We start from the raw sequence: 14891 nt of genomic DNA on the forward strand, positions 1-14891 counted from the left end.
TTTGTAGATGTCTGTCATTGTTAGGTCAAACAACGTCAGTTATTTTGAAATTACAGACATTATTTTAAAATAATGGATTTCATTTGGCCTCAAAATAAAAGGACGCCCACAAAGATGGCCATCAAATGGCCGGAAAAAAAACAAACACGTAAAGTGAACCTATCCTATCACTGGTAGAGCAGGGCATTGACTAATACTAACATGGTGAAAGTAACAGAAATATTCCTTTAGGGTATATTCACACGCGCTGGCTCGCAGCGAGATTCTCGCTGCGCGCCCGGCAGGTCCTGGCAGTTCCCATACACTACATACTTGCTGCGGTCTAAACGACCGCAGCGAGTATGTAATTATACCGCCCTTAACCCCTTCTGCTCCCGGCCGGCTCCCCCACTGTAAGCATGCTTTACCTGTCCTTGCTGCACGGGTCCGGCGTCCTGCTCTCCCGCCCGGCCAATCAGTGGCTGCGGCTGGGCAACACACTGATTGGCCGGACGGGAGAGCAGGACGCCGGACCCGTGCAGCAAGGACAGGTAATGTATGCTTACAGCGGGGGAGCCGGGCGGGAGCAGAAGGGGTTAAGGGCGGCAGAATTACGTACTCGCTGCGGTCGTTTAGACCGCAGCAAGTATGTAGTGTATGGGAACTGCCAGGACCTGCCGGGCTCGCAGCGAGAATTTTGCTGCGAGCCCGCCCGTGTGAATATACCCTTATAAAGATAACCGTTTCCACAGTTCACAAAAAGCTTTATTACCTCATGGCACATACAAGTCAGCAACGTTTCGACCTGCATGGTCTTTTTCAAGCTCAAAAAGCTTGAAAAAGACCATGTAGGTCGAAACATTGCTGACTTGTATGTGTCATGAGGTAAAAAAGCCCTTTTTGTACACTAAACTGACTTTGACATTGCTTTGACTTTGACATTTTGACTTTTTGACATTTTGACTTTGACATTGCCATTGCTGACTTATATGTGCCATGAGGTAATAAAGCACTTTTTGTACACTAAACTGCCTGGATGCGGTTACTTTTTCTTATTGTGGACTTTAGTTCTTTTGGACTACAGAACGTGTAACTTTGCTTCAGCCATTCATACATTTTTCATATTTTGATTTTTTTAGTTCAATTTTGGACTGAAAGGAGTGCCGTGGTAGTTGTGTATTTTTTGCTGTTTCCACAGTTCACCATCTATGTGGCAATATGCATACTGTATATAATAAAGGAAGTTGTCCGAAAAAAAGAAAAACAATAAAAGCTACACACTAAAATAAGTAATGCCAGTTTATCAGTTTAATGAATAGCACTCACCATACAATGATCCAACTGAGTTTGAACAGAATCCTGCTCAATATTCTTTATATCCAAAATTGGTAATTCCAAGGCCACTTCATCTAGAATTCTTTTAGATTCTATAAGACGTTGCTCAAAGTTTGCTGGTTTCTGGAATAGTCTAAACTTTGTAGAAACTTCCTGCAGTTTTTTCTAAAAATACAGAATATTACATAAAAACTATTTTAAAGATTCCAAACAATATTAAACAAGACTTCAGTCATATAGACATTACATGGTTAGCAATAGCAACAATGCAATCTTTGTTTAACAATAGTGGTGTACATACTCCCCATATGTTTATAGCAGCTATACTTCCCATGAAGTGTCTCTTTTGTCCATATTGTACATAAATTATTAAATGCAGCATACGGCTGTATGGGTAAAATCCAATAGCAGTGGGACAGATACAATGACAGCTATAGTGCATAAATAACATGCCAGCTGTAGTATAAATATAACAAGGCTGTGAGAATATTACAGTTTATAATGCTACTTGGTCTGTAGAGATCAGCTCAGAAATATGATTACTTCATGAATATGCTAACAGGCTGTATGGACAGGGATTTTCTTTTTGGAAAAATGCTTTAAATACATTTAAATGCAATCTGCCCTGTAGTTTTTCTATGTATATATTTTGACAGTAACAATAAATACCCATTTCCAGCAGCACTAGTAATATGTAACTGGGCCAGGACTCCAGGGCCTGAGCAGATAAGACAGTTCCTGACACAGCCTTTGGTCACAGCAAATTGGCGATGTTGCCCCTTACTGCTGCAAAATCTGCTGCAAATTAAAAAAAAAAAAGATTCCCAGGAATACCTTCTCTTGCTCTGTGATGGAAATAAGTAAAACAATGACCTTGTGCATATTCCCAGTGCACACACAAGATGGATCCTGCTACAACTCCTGGGATAAGAGATAAATTTAAGGCTATGTTCACACACCACCAAAATGACGTCTGTTTTTACTGGATGACCATCATTTAACAGCATATAACGGCCGTTACGATGCTGTGTGAACATAGTCTAAACCCAAAGGCTAGGGTTAAAGTTTCATTGCAGTACTGTTACGGTACTGCAGCATCTTCACAGAAATAATGCACTACTGTCATGAAACTGCAATCTGTCAGCACAGTCTGAATGGAGGAGGATCAAAGCACAAATCCCCCAAAGTGCAGCCCTCCTACCGCCCGCCAGCAGAGATGACAGGAGCGCAGAAGACAACTACCCGACCTACTCCCCCGTGCCGGCCTGCTCACATGTTCGCTAGCACAGGGGGAGTAGGCAAGTTATCTTCTGCGCTCCTGTCAGCTTTGCTTCCGGGTGGCAGGGTAGGGATCCGTGCAAGGATTTGCACTAAGACGTCCTACTTTTTTCACAATGGGGGTAGAGGCACAGAATATGTGAATGGCTGCATTTACTTGAATGGTTCCGAAAATTTTCCATGGTTGTGGATCTGCGACCATGGACTATTTTACGGGACGTGTGGATGCTGCCTTAGATGCTGCATTTAGTAGCAATTACAATATATCCTACATATAGGTCCAGCTGCCAAATGTTGCATTTCACGTAGCATTTCTGATATCCACAGAATATTTTGCTAAGTAATTATAACATATAATAATAATAATAATAATAATAATAATAATAATAATAATAATAATAATAATATTACCTGTGCTATATCAATTTGTAAAAGAACTTTCTTAGACATTTCTTTTCCTTGGTTTCTTTTCTTCATTTCATCTAAACTAATTTCATGGCTTAATAGTTCAGACTGTATTTTCTATTAAAATAAAAAGAAATATATATTGTATAAGATTTAATATAAAACTAATTTGTGAAGCAAAAAGAAAAAAGAACAACAACATTCTAAACATTATAGCGCATACATAGCATGCTTTATATAGAACTCTATGGTCTGGCCACTAGCATTTTCTCTGAGCTGGCAAGAACAGGGGAGAACATAACTATCAACCATTGCTTACCTCTCCCTGTGCCCACGTTGTGCCGCCTGACAGGCTACAGGACCCCTAGTTGTGATGACGTCAAGACTGATGTTACAGAGGAAAATACCCATCCTGACTGCTGGACAGCCCTCTCAGCCAATCAGTGACTGCAGCAGTGCTCCACCCCGGCCACTGACTGGCTGAGCAAGCGGTCGTGGCATCAGCTCTGTAGGAGACACCGTAGCCTGGCAGGAGTCTCAGAGCGATGATCTAGCATTGGAGAGGCAGAGGGTGAGATAAGTCTGGATAGTTTGTTATGTTTTTCTCATGGCTGGACTTCTCTTTTAAAGGGGCTATACAGGATTAGAAAACACACTTTCCTGAAAAGAGAGCACCACATCTGACCCCAGGTTGTATGTGGTATTACAACTCATCGTAATTCACTTCAATGAAATTGAAATGTTTCTGCAAGAAAGCCAACGTGTTTTTCTAAGCTTGGAAACCCCCTTTAACATTTAAACAACCCACAGCGGAAGTGAAAAAAATTGCTTATCTCTTTAATATCATAATCATACTAACTTATGCAACTTTGCCTCTGTAGATATAATTTTGAGTCTGTTGATAGAAGTAAAACTAAAATATATATATATATTTTTTAAATTGAGTGTGCTGTAGATCTGAATCATTCCTCCAGCTAAATCTATAGAAAATCAACAGCGGGCTCATCTTATGTGACAGCTTCCCATCCTATGGATGCATGTAGCCTTTTATGATAAGATTTCTACCAAGCTACGTGTAGAGAATTCATTTATCTATGTGTATAGTGCTAAATTCCATTACTAATAAAGTATGAAAGTGCTTACTTACTAATAAATAAAAGCAGTACAGCCGTCTCACCACATGATGGCGAAAGAAACCCACTAAACTAGCAGAAAACTTCAAAACACTCTTTACTATAGTGCTTCCCTTCTATAGCACATTTCTTTGTAATTTCTAAGCATTTACAGGTAACTATAACATTTTTGAGAACTTGCTTCTTTTGTATTTGTACTTTTAATCAACAGTCAATGTTGGCTTTACTGATGCAGATCTTTTCCCTTTTTTAACTCTTCACATTCTGATTATTCTTTTTTTCTGTACTTAAAATTCTCATTTAAATATAAAGTAGTATTTAATTATTATAATAATAATAATTATTATTATTATGTTCATGAAGAGTAATTTTGTTGTGTCCACATGATGACAGTGCAAGTGTAAGGATACAGTTACCCCTGCTGTAAATATATTGTGCATATCACATATAATGCTCATGGCTTACTTTACAGAACAATAATATATTATTAATATTTTTGTATGCACACTACAAATATATTATAATATACATCAATGGTTTATTTAATTTTATTTTATATATTTTTAAATTTTTAGTTTATTTTTGTAGATCACAAACGCTGCTCTACTGAATTATCTTTATGTTTTAAAGATCTCTTAGTATTAGTTACTGTTTTGTTGATGCTAAAAATAAGGCCTAGTCATTAGGCTTAAGCCACATTATAACTTCTGGTCATGCTGCCTGCTTGAGCAACTTGGCTCCTCAGTCAAGGGAAAGGTATCACGTTGCAACCTACAAGTGGCCACAGCTACAAGGTTGCAATGGAGATGCAGAATTGTGTGATCAGGCAGCTTGACACAGCAGTTCCTGGTCATGCCCAACAGCATGCCCTGGTCCTGTCGATGCAACAGGGGGAGAGTCAAGCAGGATTGCTCAGAGGCAAGCGTCGGAATCCGCGGAATTTGATCCGCAAGATTTCCGTAGTATCACCGCACCTAGAGGATAGATTGAAATAATAAGCAAATAACTCACCTCATTTCTAATAGGAACATAACATAAAGCGATTTGTATATTTATCTTAATGCCAAAGCCAAGATCAAACTAGAACTGTGCTTTTAGAATTTATTTTTGTCCTGTCTACTAAATTTCTCTTGCTTTTTGTGAAACTTGTAAATGTAATGCCAAATAGCAGCTCTAACCGCACAACAGTTTGCATGGTACATTGTATATCACACTCTGTAATTTCACAAAGGATGCAAGGTCATCTCACACACACACACACACACACACACACACACACACACAGCTGACACAACGTCAAATCTTATTAAGTAACCAAGGGATGACTCACAGGGCCATTCACAGTAATCAGCTTTACAGTATGTGAACAATAGTCACTGTAGCAAAGCAAATTGTTTGCAAGTCTGAGTTAAAACGAATAGACACTTCTTGGTGAGTATTTTTGGAACAGTGAATATTGAATTTTCAGATCTCTTCTTGACATGACCCTTGTCAATTGTGCCTACAGAATACAGGATGAGTTGATTCATCCACTGACTATAACTGTGTGCATCTATGGTTATCGTTGATAAAGTATCATCTGGCATCTAAAGTACACGTCTTCCTTTCAGTGTTTTGTAACACATCAGAAATGTATACAGTAAGAGGTTAATAGAAGCCTACCTGTGCTTCCTGCGGAACCTGGGCTGCATCAATTCTCTCCGAAATATAGGCTGTCAGCTGTCTGTCTGTGGTGCCAAGAGACTCTTGAATTAAGCGGATGGCTTTGTCAATCTCCTGGGCAGACTGAATACTTTGTTCAAGAACCTTTTGTCTCCTTACAGCCTGTAATATAAAAAAGGGAAAAAAATTAATTTTCTTATTCATCAACTTTATTTGAAGGAAAACACACTGAGTATGAGAAAACACCTTTTTATAAGATGAACTTCGATGACTTTTGCCACTCATTCAGTCTGCCTTAAAAATGTTCTAATAGTGGTAGAATGACTTAGTAATTGAAAGATGAAGAAATCTGTAGCGTAGGCACTGTCTGAAGCCTTATTGCAGCATGACAGGAAGGCACTGCTAAAATTGTTAAAAGGAAGCCTCTTCTGAATGCTGTAATCTTCTGTTCTGAGGCCTAGCCCACTTCTTCCTGATCCCATTATGTAGTTCAAGAGATTTCATGTACTGAGAATAGGGTCACGGTCATTCTGAGCCACAGCATGCTAGTAAAATGACTAACGGGTGCATAGATACAATACAAAGACACTGAGAATGGCACATGTCATAAAAAGAGATCAACAAAAAGTGTGAAGTGGCCCATTACGTTACCATGGCCTTAGGTTACAATATTTTTAACATATCCTTGTCTTCTTGGGTGACTAACTTAGAACACATTCAAAATAAATTGCTAGAAAAACTGATAACACAATGATTGGCAGATATCTAGAGTTTTCAAAAGCATTTGAAATGGTCTCTTATAGATGTTTGATGGGTAAATCAGGGTCTGTGGGTTTAGAAAGTTTAGTTTGTAACTGCATTAACCAAATCTAGAAGGGAGGGGCAATGATTCCTTCTCTGAATGGTTCCGGATTATAGGTGGTGTGGAGTCGCTTTTGTTAATAATATGAAGGATGCACTGTTCTAGCTTTGCAGATGACATCAAGCCTTGTAGTACAGTAGAGTCTATGCAAGATGTGCATATGTTACAAGTGGACTTTGACACTGAGTGTTTGGGCATCTACTTGAGAAAAGAGGTTCAATGGGGATAAATGGGTTAAACTGGGAGAGGACTTGGGTGTACTTGTAGATAATAGACTACAGAAGGGCAAACAATGTCAGTCAGCTGATTGCAAGGTCAGCAGGATATTGTCAAGCACTAGAACAGGAATAGACTATTATCAGGACAGGGACATTTTACAACTTTCGAAAGCTTCGGTGCGGCCTCATCTAGAGCATGCTGTTCAGTTCTGGGCACTTATTCAAAGAATAGAAACACAGTATTGCAGCTCACTGATTCTCCCGGGAACTTTAGACAGTGCCCAGGACTGCTGTTTGGCAAACGACATGATAAAAATGTGTCCCAGTTAAAAGAGAGGTGACAAGCCTTCTTTACCATGAGAATTGTGAATCCAAGGGACAATCTACCTCAGGGGCTGGTCACAGCAAAACAGCAAAGGGCTTTAACCCCTTCAAGACCAAGCCTATTTGCAACTAAAAGACCAGGCTCATTTTTCAAAATCTGACCTCTCTCACTTTATGCTCTTATAGCTCAGTGATGCTTTAACGTATGCTAGCGATTCTGAGATCGTTTTTTCGTCACATATGGCACTTTATATTAGTGGCAAAATTTGGTCACTACTTTGTGTGTTTTTTTTTTAAAACATCAAAATATCATGAAAATGTAAAAAAATAGCATTTTATGAACTTTGAAATTCTCTGCTTCCAAAAAAAAAAAAAAGTTGTATCACATAAATTAGTTACTAAGTCACATTACCGATATGTCCTCTTTATTCTGGCTTCATTTCATAAACATATTTTACTTTTTTAGGGTGTTACGGGGCTTAGAAATTTATCAGCAAATTACCACATTTTTGTGAAAGTTTCCAAAACTGATTTTTTTTAGGGACCAGTTCTTTTTTTAAGTTGATTTAGGAGGTTTGTATACTGGAAACCCCCATAAGTGACCCCATTTTGGAAACTACACACCTTAAAGAATTAATCTAGGGGTATAATGAGCATTTTAACCCTACAGGGGCTGGAGGAAAGTATTCACCATTAGGCCATAAAAATGAAAAATTTAAATTTTCCAATAATATATACGTTTAGATTAACGTTTCTCATTTTCAAAAGGAATATGAGAGAAAAAGCACCACAAAATTTGTAACGCAGGTTCTCTTCAGTACTACGGTACCGCATATGTGGGCGTAAACCACTTTATGGGCACACAGCGGGGCTCAGAAGGAAGGGAGCGCCAATTAGCTTTTCCATTGCAGATTTTGCTGAAGAAGTTTCAGAGCACCAGGTGCATTTGCAGAGCCCCTGTAGTGTCAGCAGAGAGAAAAAAAACCATAAGTCACCCCATTTTGGAAAGTACACCCCTCAAAGAATTCATCTTGGTGTGTGGTGAGCCTTTTGACCCCACAGGTGTTAGAGGAAAGTATTCAAAATTAGACAGTAAAAATGAAAAACTCGAATTTTTCCAATAATATGTTCGTTTAGTTTGAAATGTCTCAATTTCACGAGGAACAAGAGAAAAAAAGTACCCCAAAATTTGTAACACAGGTTCTCCTGAGTAAAAAGGTACCTCATATGTGGGCATAAACCACTGCATGGGCACACAGCAGGGCTCAGAAGGAAAGGAGCGCCAATTAGCTTTTTCAATGCAGATTTTGCTGAAGAAGTTTCTGAGCGCCAGGTGCATTTGCAGAGCCCCTGTAGTGTCGGCAGAGAAAAAAAACCATATGTCACCCCATTTTGGAAAGTACACCCCTCAATGAATTCATCTTGGTGTGGGGTGAGCAATTTGACCATACAGGTATTAGACAAAAGTATTCAAAAGTAGACAGTAAAAATGAAAAACTCGAATTTTTCCAATAATACGTTCCTTTAGTTTGAAATTTCTCAATTTCACGAGAAACAGGAGAGAAAATTCACCCAAAAATCTTTAACGCAGGTTCTCCTGAGTAGAACGATATTGCATATGTGGGTATAAACCACTGTATGGGCACACAGCGGGGCTCAGAAGGGAAGGAGCGCCAATTAGCATTTTCCGTGCAGATTTTTCTAAAGTGCAGAAGTTTCTGAGCACCAGGTGCGTTTGCAGAGCCCCTGTAATGTCTACAGAATAGAACCCCCCAAAAGTCACCCCATTTCGGAAAGTACTACCCTAAAAGAATTAATCTTTGGGTAGGATGAGCATTTTGGCCCCACATGTATTAGAGGAAAGTATTCAAAATTGGCCAGTAAAAATGAAAAACTTGTATTTTTCCAAAAATATTTTGGTTTAGTTTGAAATTTCTAAATTTCACAAGGAACAGGAGAAAGGATGTACCCCAAAATCTGTAACGCAGGTTCTCCTGAGTACAACGGTACCCCATATGTGGGCATAAACCACTGTATGGGCACACAGCATGGCTCAGAAGGGAAGGAGCACCAATTTGCTGGAGCAAAACCGCAGCTAGTAATAGCTATTAAAATAGCGGTTACTAAAATAAAATACAAGAATTAGATTACAGGTAATGTGGTTACGGACAGTCTGGGGTGGTTCTGGGTAATCTGGAGGTGAATACGGTCAACATGGTGTGGTCACGGGCAACCTGCTGTGGTTACGGCAACCTGGGGTGGTTACAGGCAACCTGGGGTGGTTACAGGCAACCTGGGGTGGTTACAGGCAACCTGGGGTGGTTACGGGCAACCTGCTGTGGTTACAGACAATCTGGGGTGGTTACAGGCAACCTGCTGTGGTTAGAGGCAACTTGGGGTAGTTACAGACAATCTGGGGTGGTTACAGACAATCTGGGGTGGTTACGGACAATCTGAGGTGGTTACAGACAATCTGGGGTGGTTACAGACAATCTGGGGTGGTTACAGACAATCTGGGGTGGTTACAGACAATCTGGGTTGGTTACTGGCAACCTGCTGTGGTTACGGATAAACTGAAGTGCTAATAGGTAATCTGAGGTGAGTACCTGTAATCTGGCGTGGTTACTGGCAATCTGGAGGGGGTCACTGGCAATTTGGGGTGGTTAGAGGCAAGGTGCAGTGGTCAGAGGCGACGTGCGGTGATCAGAGGCGACATGCGGTGGTCAGAGGCGACGTGCGGTGGTCAGAGGCGACGTGCGGTGGTCAGAGGCGACGTGCGGTGGTCAGAGGCGACGTGCGGTGGTCAGAGGCGACGTGCGGTGGTCAGACGCAACCTGCGGTAGTTGTGTAAAATCTGGGGGGTTACATGTAATCTGGCATGATTTCAGGCAACCAGGGGTGATTATGCGCAACCTGCGGTGGTTACGGGCAACCTGGAGGGGTTACAGACAATCTAGAATTGTTACGGATAGACTGAAGTGCTTATAGGTAATCTGGGGTGGGTACATGTAATTTGGGGTTGTTACAGGCAATCTAGGGTGATTACGGACAATCTGGAGTGGGTCACTGGCAATGTGCGGTGGTTACGGGCAACGTGCGGTGGTTACCGGTAATCTGGGGGGGTTACGTGCAATCTGACGTGATTACGGACAACCTGGGGTGGTTAGGGGCAACATGCGGTGGTTACGGGCAACCTGCGGTGGTTACGGGTAATTTGGGAGTAAACTGCAATTACTATAATGAAAAGTGTGTGTTTTATTTTTTTGTATGTTTGTCACTTTTTGTACTTTATACATCCATTTTCACTATATTACTATGATTACTGTGATATTTTCTATCACAGTAATCATAGTTTAGTGACAGAGACCAAATTGGTCTCTGTCACTTTAAATTTTCAGAGCTGGCTGGTTGTGGAGCGCATGCGCACTTCATAACCAGCCAGGACGTCGAGGAGGAAGGAGCTCCAGGATCAGGTGAGTATATGGGGTAGGGGAGGGTGACTGGAGGGGTGGGGGGTGACTTGGGGGGTGGGGGCACATCACTTTTTATCCCTTGAGCACATGGTACAAGTGATCAGCGGTATATAGTATATACCACTGATCGCTTGTACCGGGACCCCACCGGGGAGTCCCAGATCACTGCCCCATGCTCTCCGCTACCTCCGTTGGTGGAGAGCATGGGGCTTTCATTCATTTTTACTTTAGATCACTGTGAACAGACATTAGTCTGTTCACAGTGATGACGGCGGCCATCTTGGATCTGATGGCCGCCGCGGGGAGGGGGGTTAGTGATCGGGGCACTAGGGGGGGATGATCTGGGGTCTGATTTTACTTATTTCATCTCCCCCCACTCAGGAGTAATGTGAAACATGTGTTCCGATATGTGCTGACACCTTTCTACATACTGACCTAACCAACCATGACCTACCACGTAATATTATTTTTGTTGAAAATTACACACGTCCGTCTACCCCCTATCCTACATTGTCGCGCTTTAGGTACGCACACACTCTGACCCCTATTTTTAATTGGACATATGTTCTGTCTCTGTTTTGTCCTTGTTTTGTTTGGTTTCGTTTTGTTTTGTTTTACTTTGTCTTGTTTTGTTTTGTATGTTCTAGACTAGACGTGGGCTGCTGTTATGATAGATTCCCCTACTATGTACCGGCAATGTAAGTGTACATTGCGATAGGAATTATCATAGACACCGTAACCGATTAATACTAATACGGCAGTATCTTACCCTTTGTGATGACACCGCGATGACATCGGGACTAGTGCCACATCTAGCATCCACTACATCCACATGTATGTGTCAAACACAACAGATTATTGCATGTGATGACACCGTGATTACATCGGGATTAGTGCTACACTTAGTATCCACTTCCCATATGTATGTGTTAAACATAACATACCATTGCATGTGTTGTCGGCTGAATGGTCAGTATCATTGTGCGCCTCAAATGACGTGGTTGTGCGTTCCAACTCTATACAAGCCCACTGTGACGTATAGTGAATGACCAGCCGACACGTGACTATGACGGGTAATGAGTTATCACATGACGCACATATGATTAAGATACACTTGCTCACGTGGTCGTGATGCTGTTTTGACCCGGAAATAGTAGGTATCACATGACCGTGACGGCGGGGGTTGAGCATATTGGAGTGCGACGTAAGACTTTGAATGTTATGTGTAGTTGGAGACGGATCTGCATCAGGTGTGTAGCCGCAACCTTTTATGGGCGGAGTTATGTATATTTAAACCAGCATGTTTTGTGTATTAGTAGGGGAACGCCATACGCGCAGCAGGCACCATACGTGCAGCTTTTACCCTTCATTGTTGTTTTGTACGTGGCACTTTTTCTTTTTGATCCCCTGATGATTCCCCTAACGGGAGATGAAATGCATTGGGACACAGCCACTAGTGAGTATTAGGGTTTAACTAGGGACCCTAGGAGTGAGTGTGGCGGAGTCGCCCTTATTAGGGCGAGAGCTCTGTCTGGAGGGATAGTACATTTAGGGTAAAATAGGACAGTGTCAGGGATCGGCTGTCCTATCTCCCACACAGTGTGCACCCTATTTTGTCCTCCACTTTTTTCAAGACACCAGAGGACCTCAGCCGCTCATTGTGAAATCCATTTGAGGTTCAGGACGACTACGGTACCCGAATGGTCCACTACCGCTCCGGCACAACCTACTCAGCAGTCACCGTTGAGTGATAAGATATATTTTTTCACCTAGGATACTTTTTCCTCATATTTGTCTGGTTATTTTTGGTAATGGAATTTTAACTTTATATGAATAAAAGCTACATTTTAGACTTAATTAGCTGTACTTCACTATTTGATTTATTTGTTATTTATTAGTGAGAGTATTTTTGTGGTATATATTTGGATCTATAGGATTCATGGTGGGGGAGATGAAATACAGCGGCGGCACCAGCCCATTAGTGACCGCCGTTTCGGCGGTCACTAAGGGGTTAATGGGGGTCAGCTGCGGGATCGGGATGTGGAGGAGAGGGGGCTATAGAAAGCAGTATATGGGAGATAAGAGAAACCATAGGAACAGTGTATGGGAGATATATTATATCCTAGGTTATAAGATGTGTGATAGGTGGGATTTCAAGTACTGTGAATTCCATCATTCACAGCAACAGGGATCCCTTATCATCTAGGTCAATGCTAGAGATGAGCGAACCATGTTCGGGTTCGAGTCGATCCAAACCCGAACGTTCGGTATTTGATTAGCTGGGGCTGCTGAACTTGGATAAAGCTCTATGGTTGTCTGGAAAACGTGGATACAGCCAATGACTATATCCATGATTTTCACATAGCCTTAGGGCTTTATCCAACTTCAGCAGCCACTGCTAATCAAATGCCGAAAGTTCGGGTTCGGATCGACTCGAGCATGCTCTAGGTTCGCTCATCTCTAGTTAGTGCTTCTCAAACTGTGAGACGGGTCTCACTAGTTAGGCATTCCCTAGTTGTTGGTGAGGCACAGCTGGGGAGACAGCTTTAATAAAATTGGCTATGAGGTGAACAATCCTTTCCCTGGTAATTTCTAGTTTAGGAACATTACTGACTCATATTGTACTTGCTCATAATGTTATACAGAGTTTAAGATACAAATGAAGGGTAGACTGAGCAATACTTTTTATTTTTGTACAAATTTTCACCATGGCTGGGTCAGTCTGGTGAGGCCCAGGCACCATTACGCTTTGTTGAGTGAGGATGCTGTAGAAAATGAATTGGGAAGTACCTGCTTCTTTATTAATTTTTTCTAAGACTTATGAACATTACTGAGCAAGTTGCCAGTGAACGGAAGTCCCAAAGAAAATTAATAGACCGGGGGCAAAGGTTGTGTGGCTAAGCAGTTTCCCTTGGGGACAAGGGACCTCTGTTCTGGTGGTCGATGGGAGCCCCAGTGATCGCACCCCCACTAATCAAATCCCTACAGTATTTCCCATCTTGTGAATAGGTGAGATAATCTTGGGATGAATCATGGATAACCCCTTTAATTTTCTGTTTTTGTATGGGGCCAATCATTTTGTAAATACCCCCTGCTGTAACCTCTATCCCCATCCACAAGCACTGGAGCATTATATCTGAAGGATAGCAATTAGGGGTAGCACTATAGTGCACATGGAGGCACATGGGAGACAAACAGGCATAGTGGCTCAGTGGTTAGCACTGTAGCCTTGCAGAGCTGGGGTCCTGGGTTCAAATCTCACCAAGGGCAACATCTGCAACATCTGTGTTTGCGTGGGTTTCATCCGGGCACTCCGGTTTCCTCCCACACCCAAAACATACAGATAGATGGATTTAGATTGTGAGCCCTAATGGGGACAGGGAGCAATAATTGGCAAAAACTATGTAAAGTGCTGCGGAATCTGTGTGCGCTATACTAATAAAAGCATTATTATTATTATTATTATTATTATTAATCACAGTAGCAGGTTGGCATTGTAAAAGATTAGTTGTGTGGCCATAAAGCAGGGTTTGGGACCCTCCAGCTTGCTCCTAATACCAAATAAATGCTGCTTTTTTCCAAGAATAGCACCACTTGTCCACACTTTGTGGCTGAATTCTATTAAAATTAATAAAGCCGAGTTGTAATACCACGCTGTTTTATAAAGGAAAGTAGTAGCTTCTTCTTTTTTTTTTTTATCCTGAACATCTATAAGGTAATTTTGGCTTCTTGATCAAGTAATGACAACACCTTGTGCTCCTCTTGCATATATATATATTTTTTGCATACACCTACTAGCAAAAGCCTACTAGCCTGCTGCTTTATAGCAGAGGATTCTTTGCAGGAATATGTGTGATTGGAGTAGAGAGTGAGATTGGCAAGACTGACTATTACTATTTGGTGAAATGTGGCTTTGTGTGCTGAGAATGATGGGATGGATCCTGGGGGAGTTTTGTCACAACTGCAGACTTACGTTGCTACTGTAATGTTTAGAAGTGCTTTTACAGCTGCAAGGGAAGTGGAGGGAGATTGCGGGACAGTATTGGTTTTACTACACTTAGGCTATGTTCACACACAGTATATTTCAGTCAGTATTGTGGTCCTCATATTGCAACCAAAACCAGGAGTGGATTGAAAACACAGAAAGGCTCTATTCACACAATGTTGAAATTGAGTGGATGGCCGCCATTTAACGGCAAATATTTGCTGTTAATTAAAAACG

At 41.4% G+C, this 14891-nt stretch overlaps 1 protein-coding gene across 11 annotated transcripts in view; it reads right to left on the reverse strand.

Annotated features, from left to right (window-relative positions):
• The window catches only part of DMD (dystrophin), a 1858252-nt gene that overhangs the window by 1119895 nt on the left and 723466 nt on the right, over positions 1-14891 (reverse strand). For all 11 annotated transcript variants that reach the window (XM_069970999.1, XM_069971008.1, XM_069971005.1 and 8 more), the window contains 3 exons: positions 5793-5954; positions 3004-3114; positions 1306-1479 (listed from right to left, as the gene is read on the reverse strand). In XM_069970999.1, coding sequence (XP_069827100.1) covers positions 1306-1479; positions 3004-3114; positions 5793-5954 — 447 coding nt within the window. The remainder of the gene's footprint in view (positions 1-1305; positions 1480-3003; positions 3115-5792; positions 5955-14891) is intronic.

This window comes from Dendropsophus ebraccatus, chromosome 5, assembly GCF_027789765.1.
Source record: "Dendropsophus ebraccatus isolate aDenEbr1 chromosome 5, aDenEbr1.pat, whole genome shotgun sequence".
Lineage (NCBI taxonomy): Eukaryota > Metazoa > Chordata > Amphibia > Anura > Hylidae > Dendropsophus > Dendropsophus ebraccatus.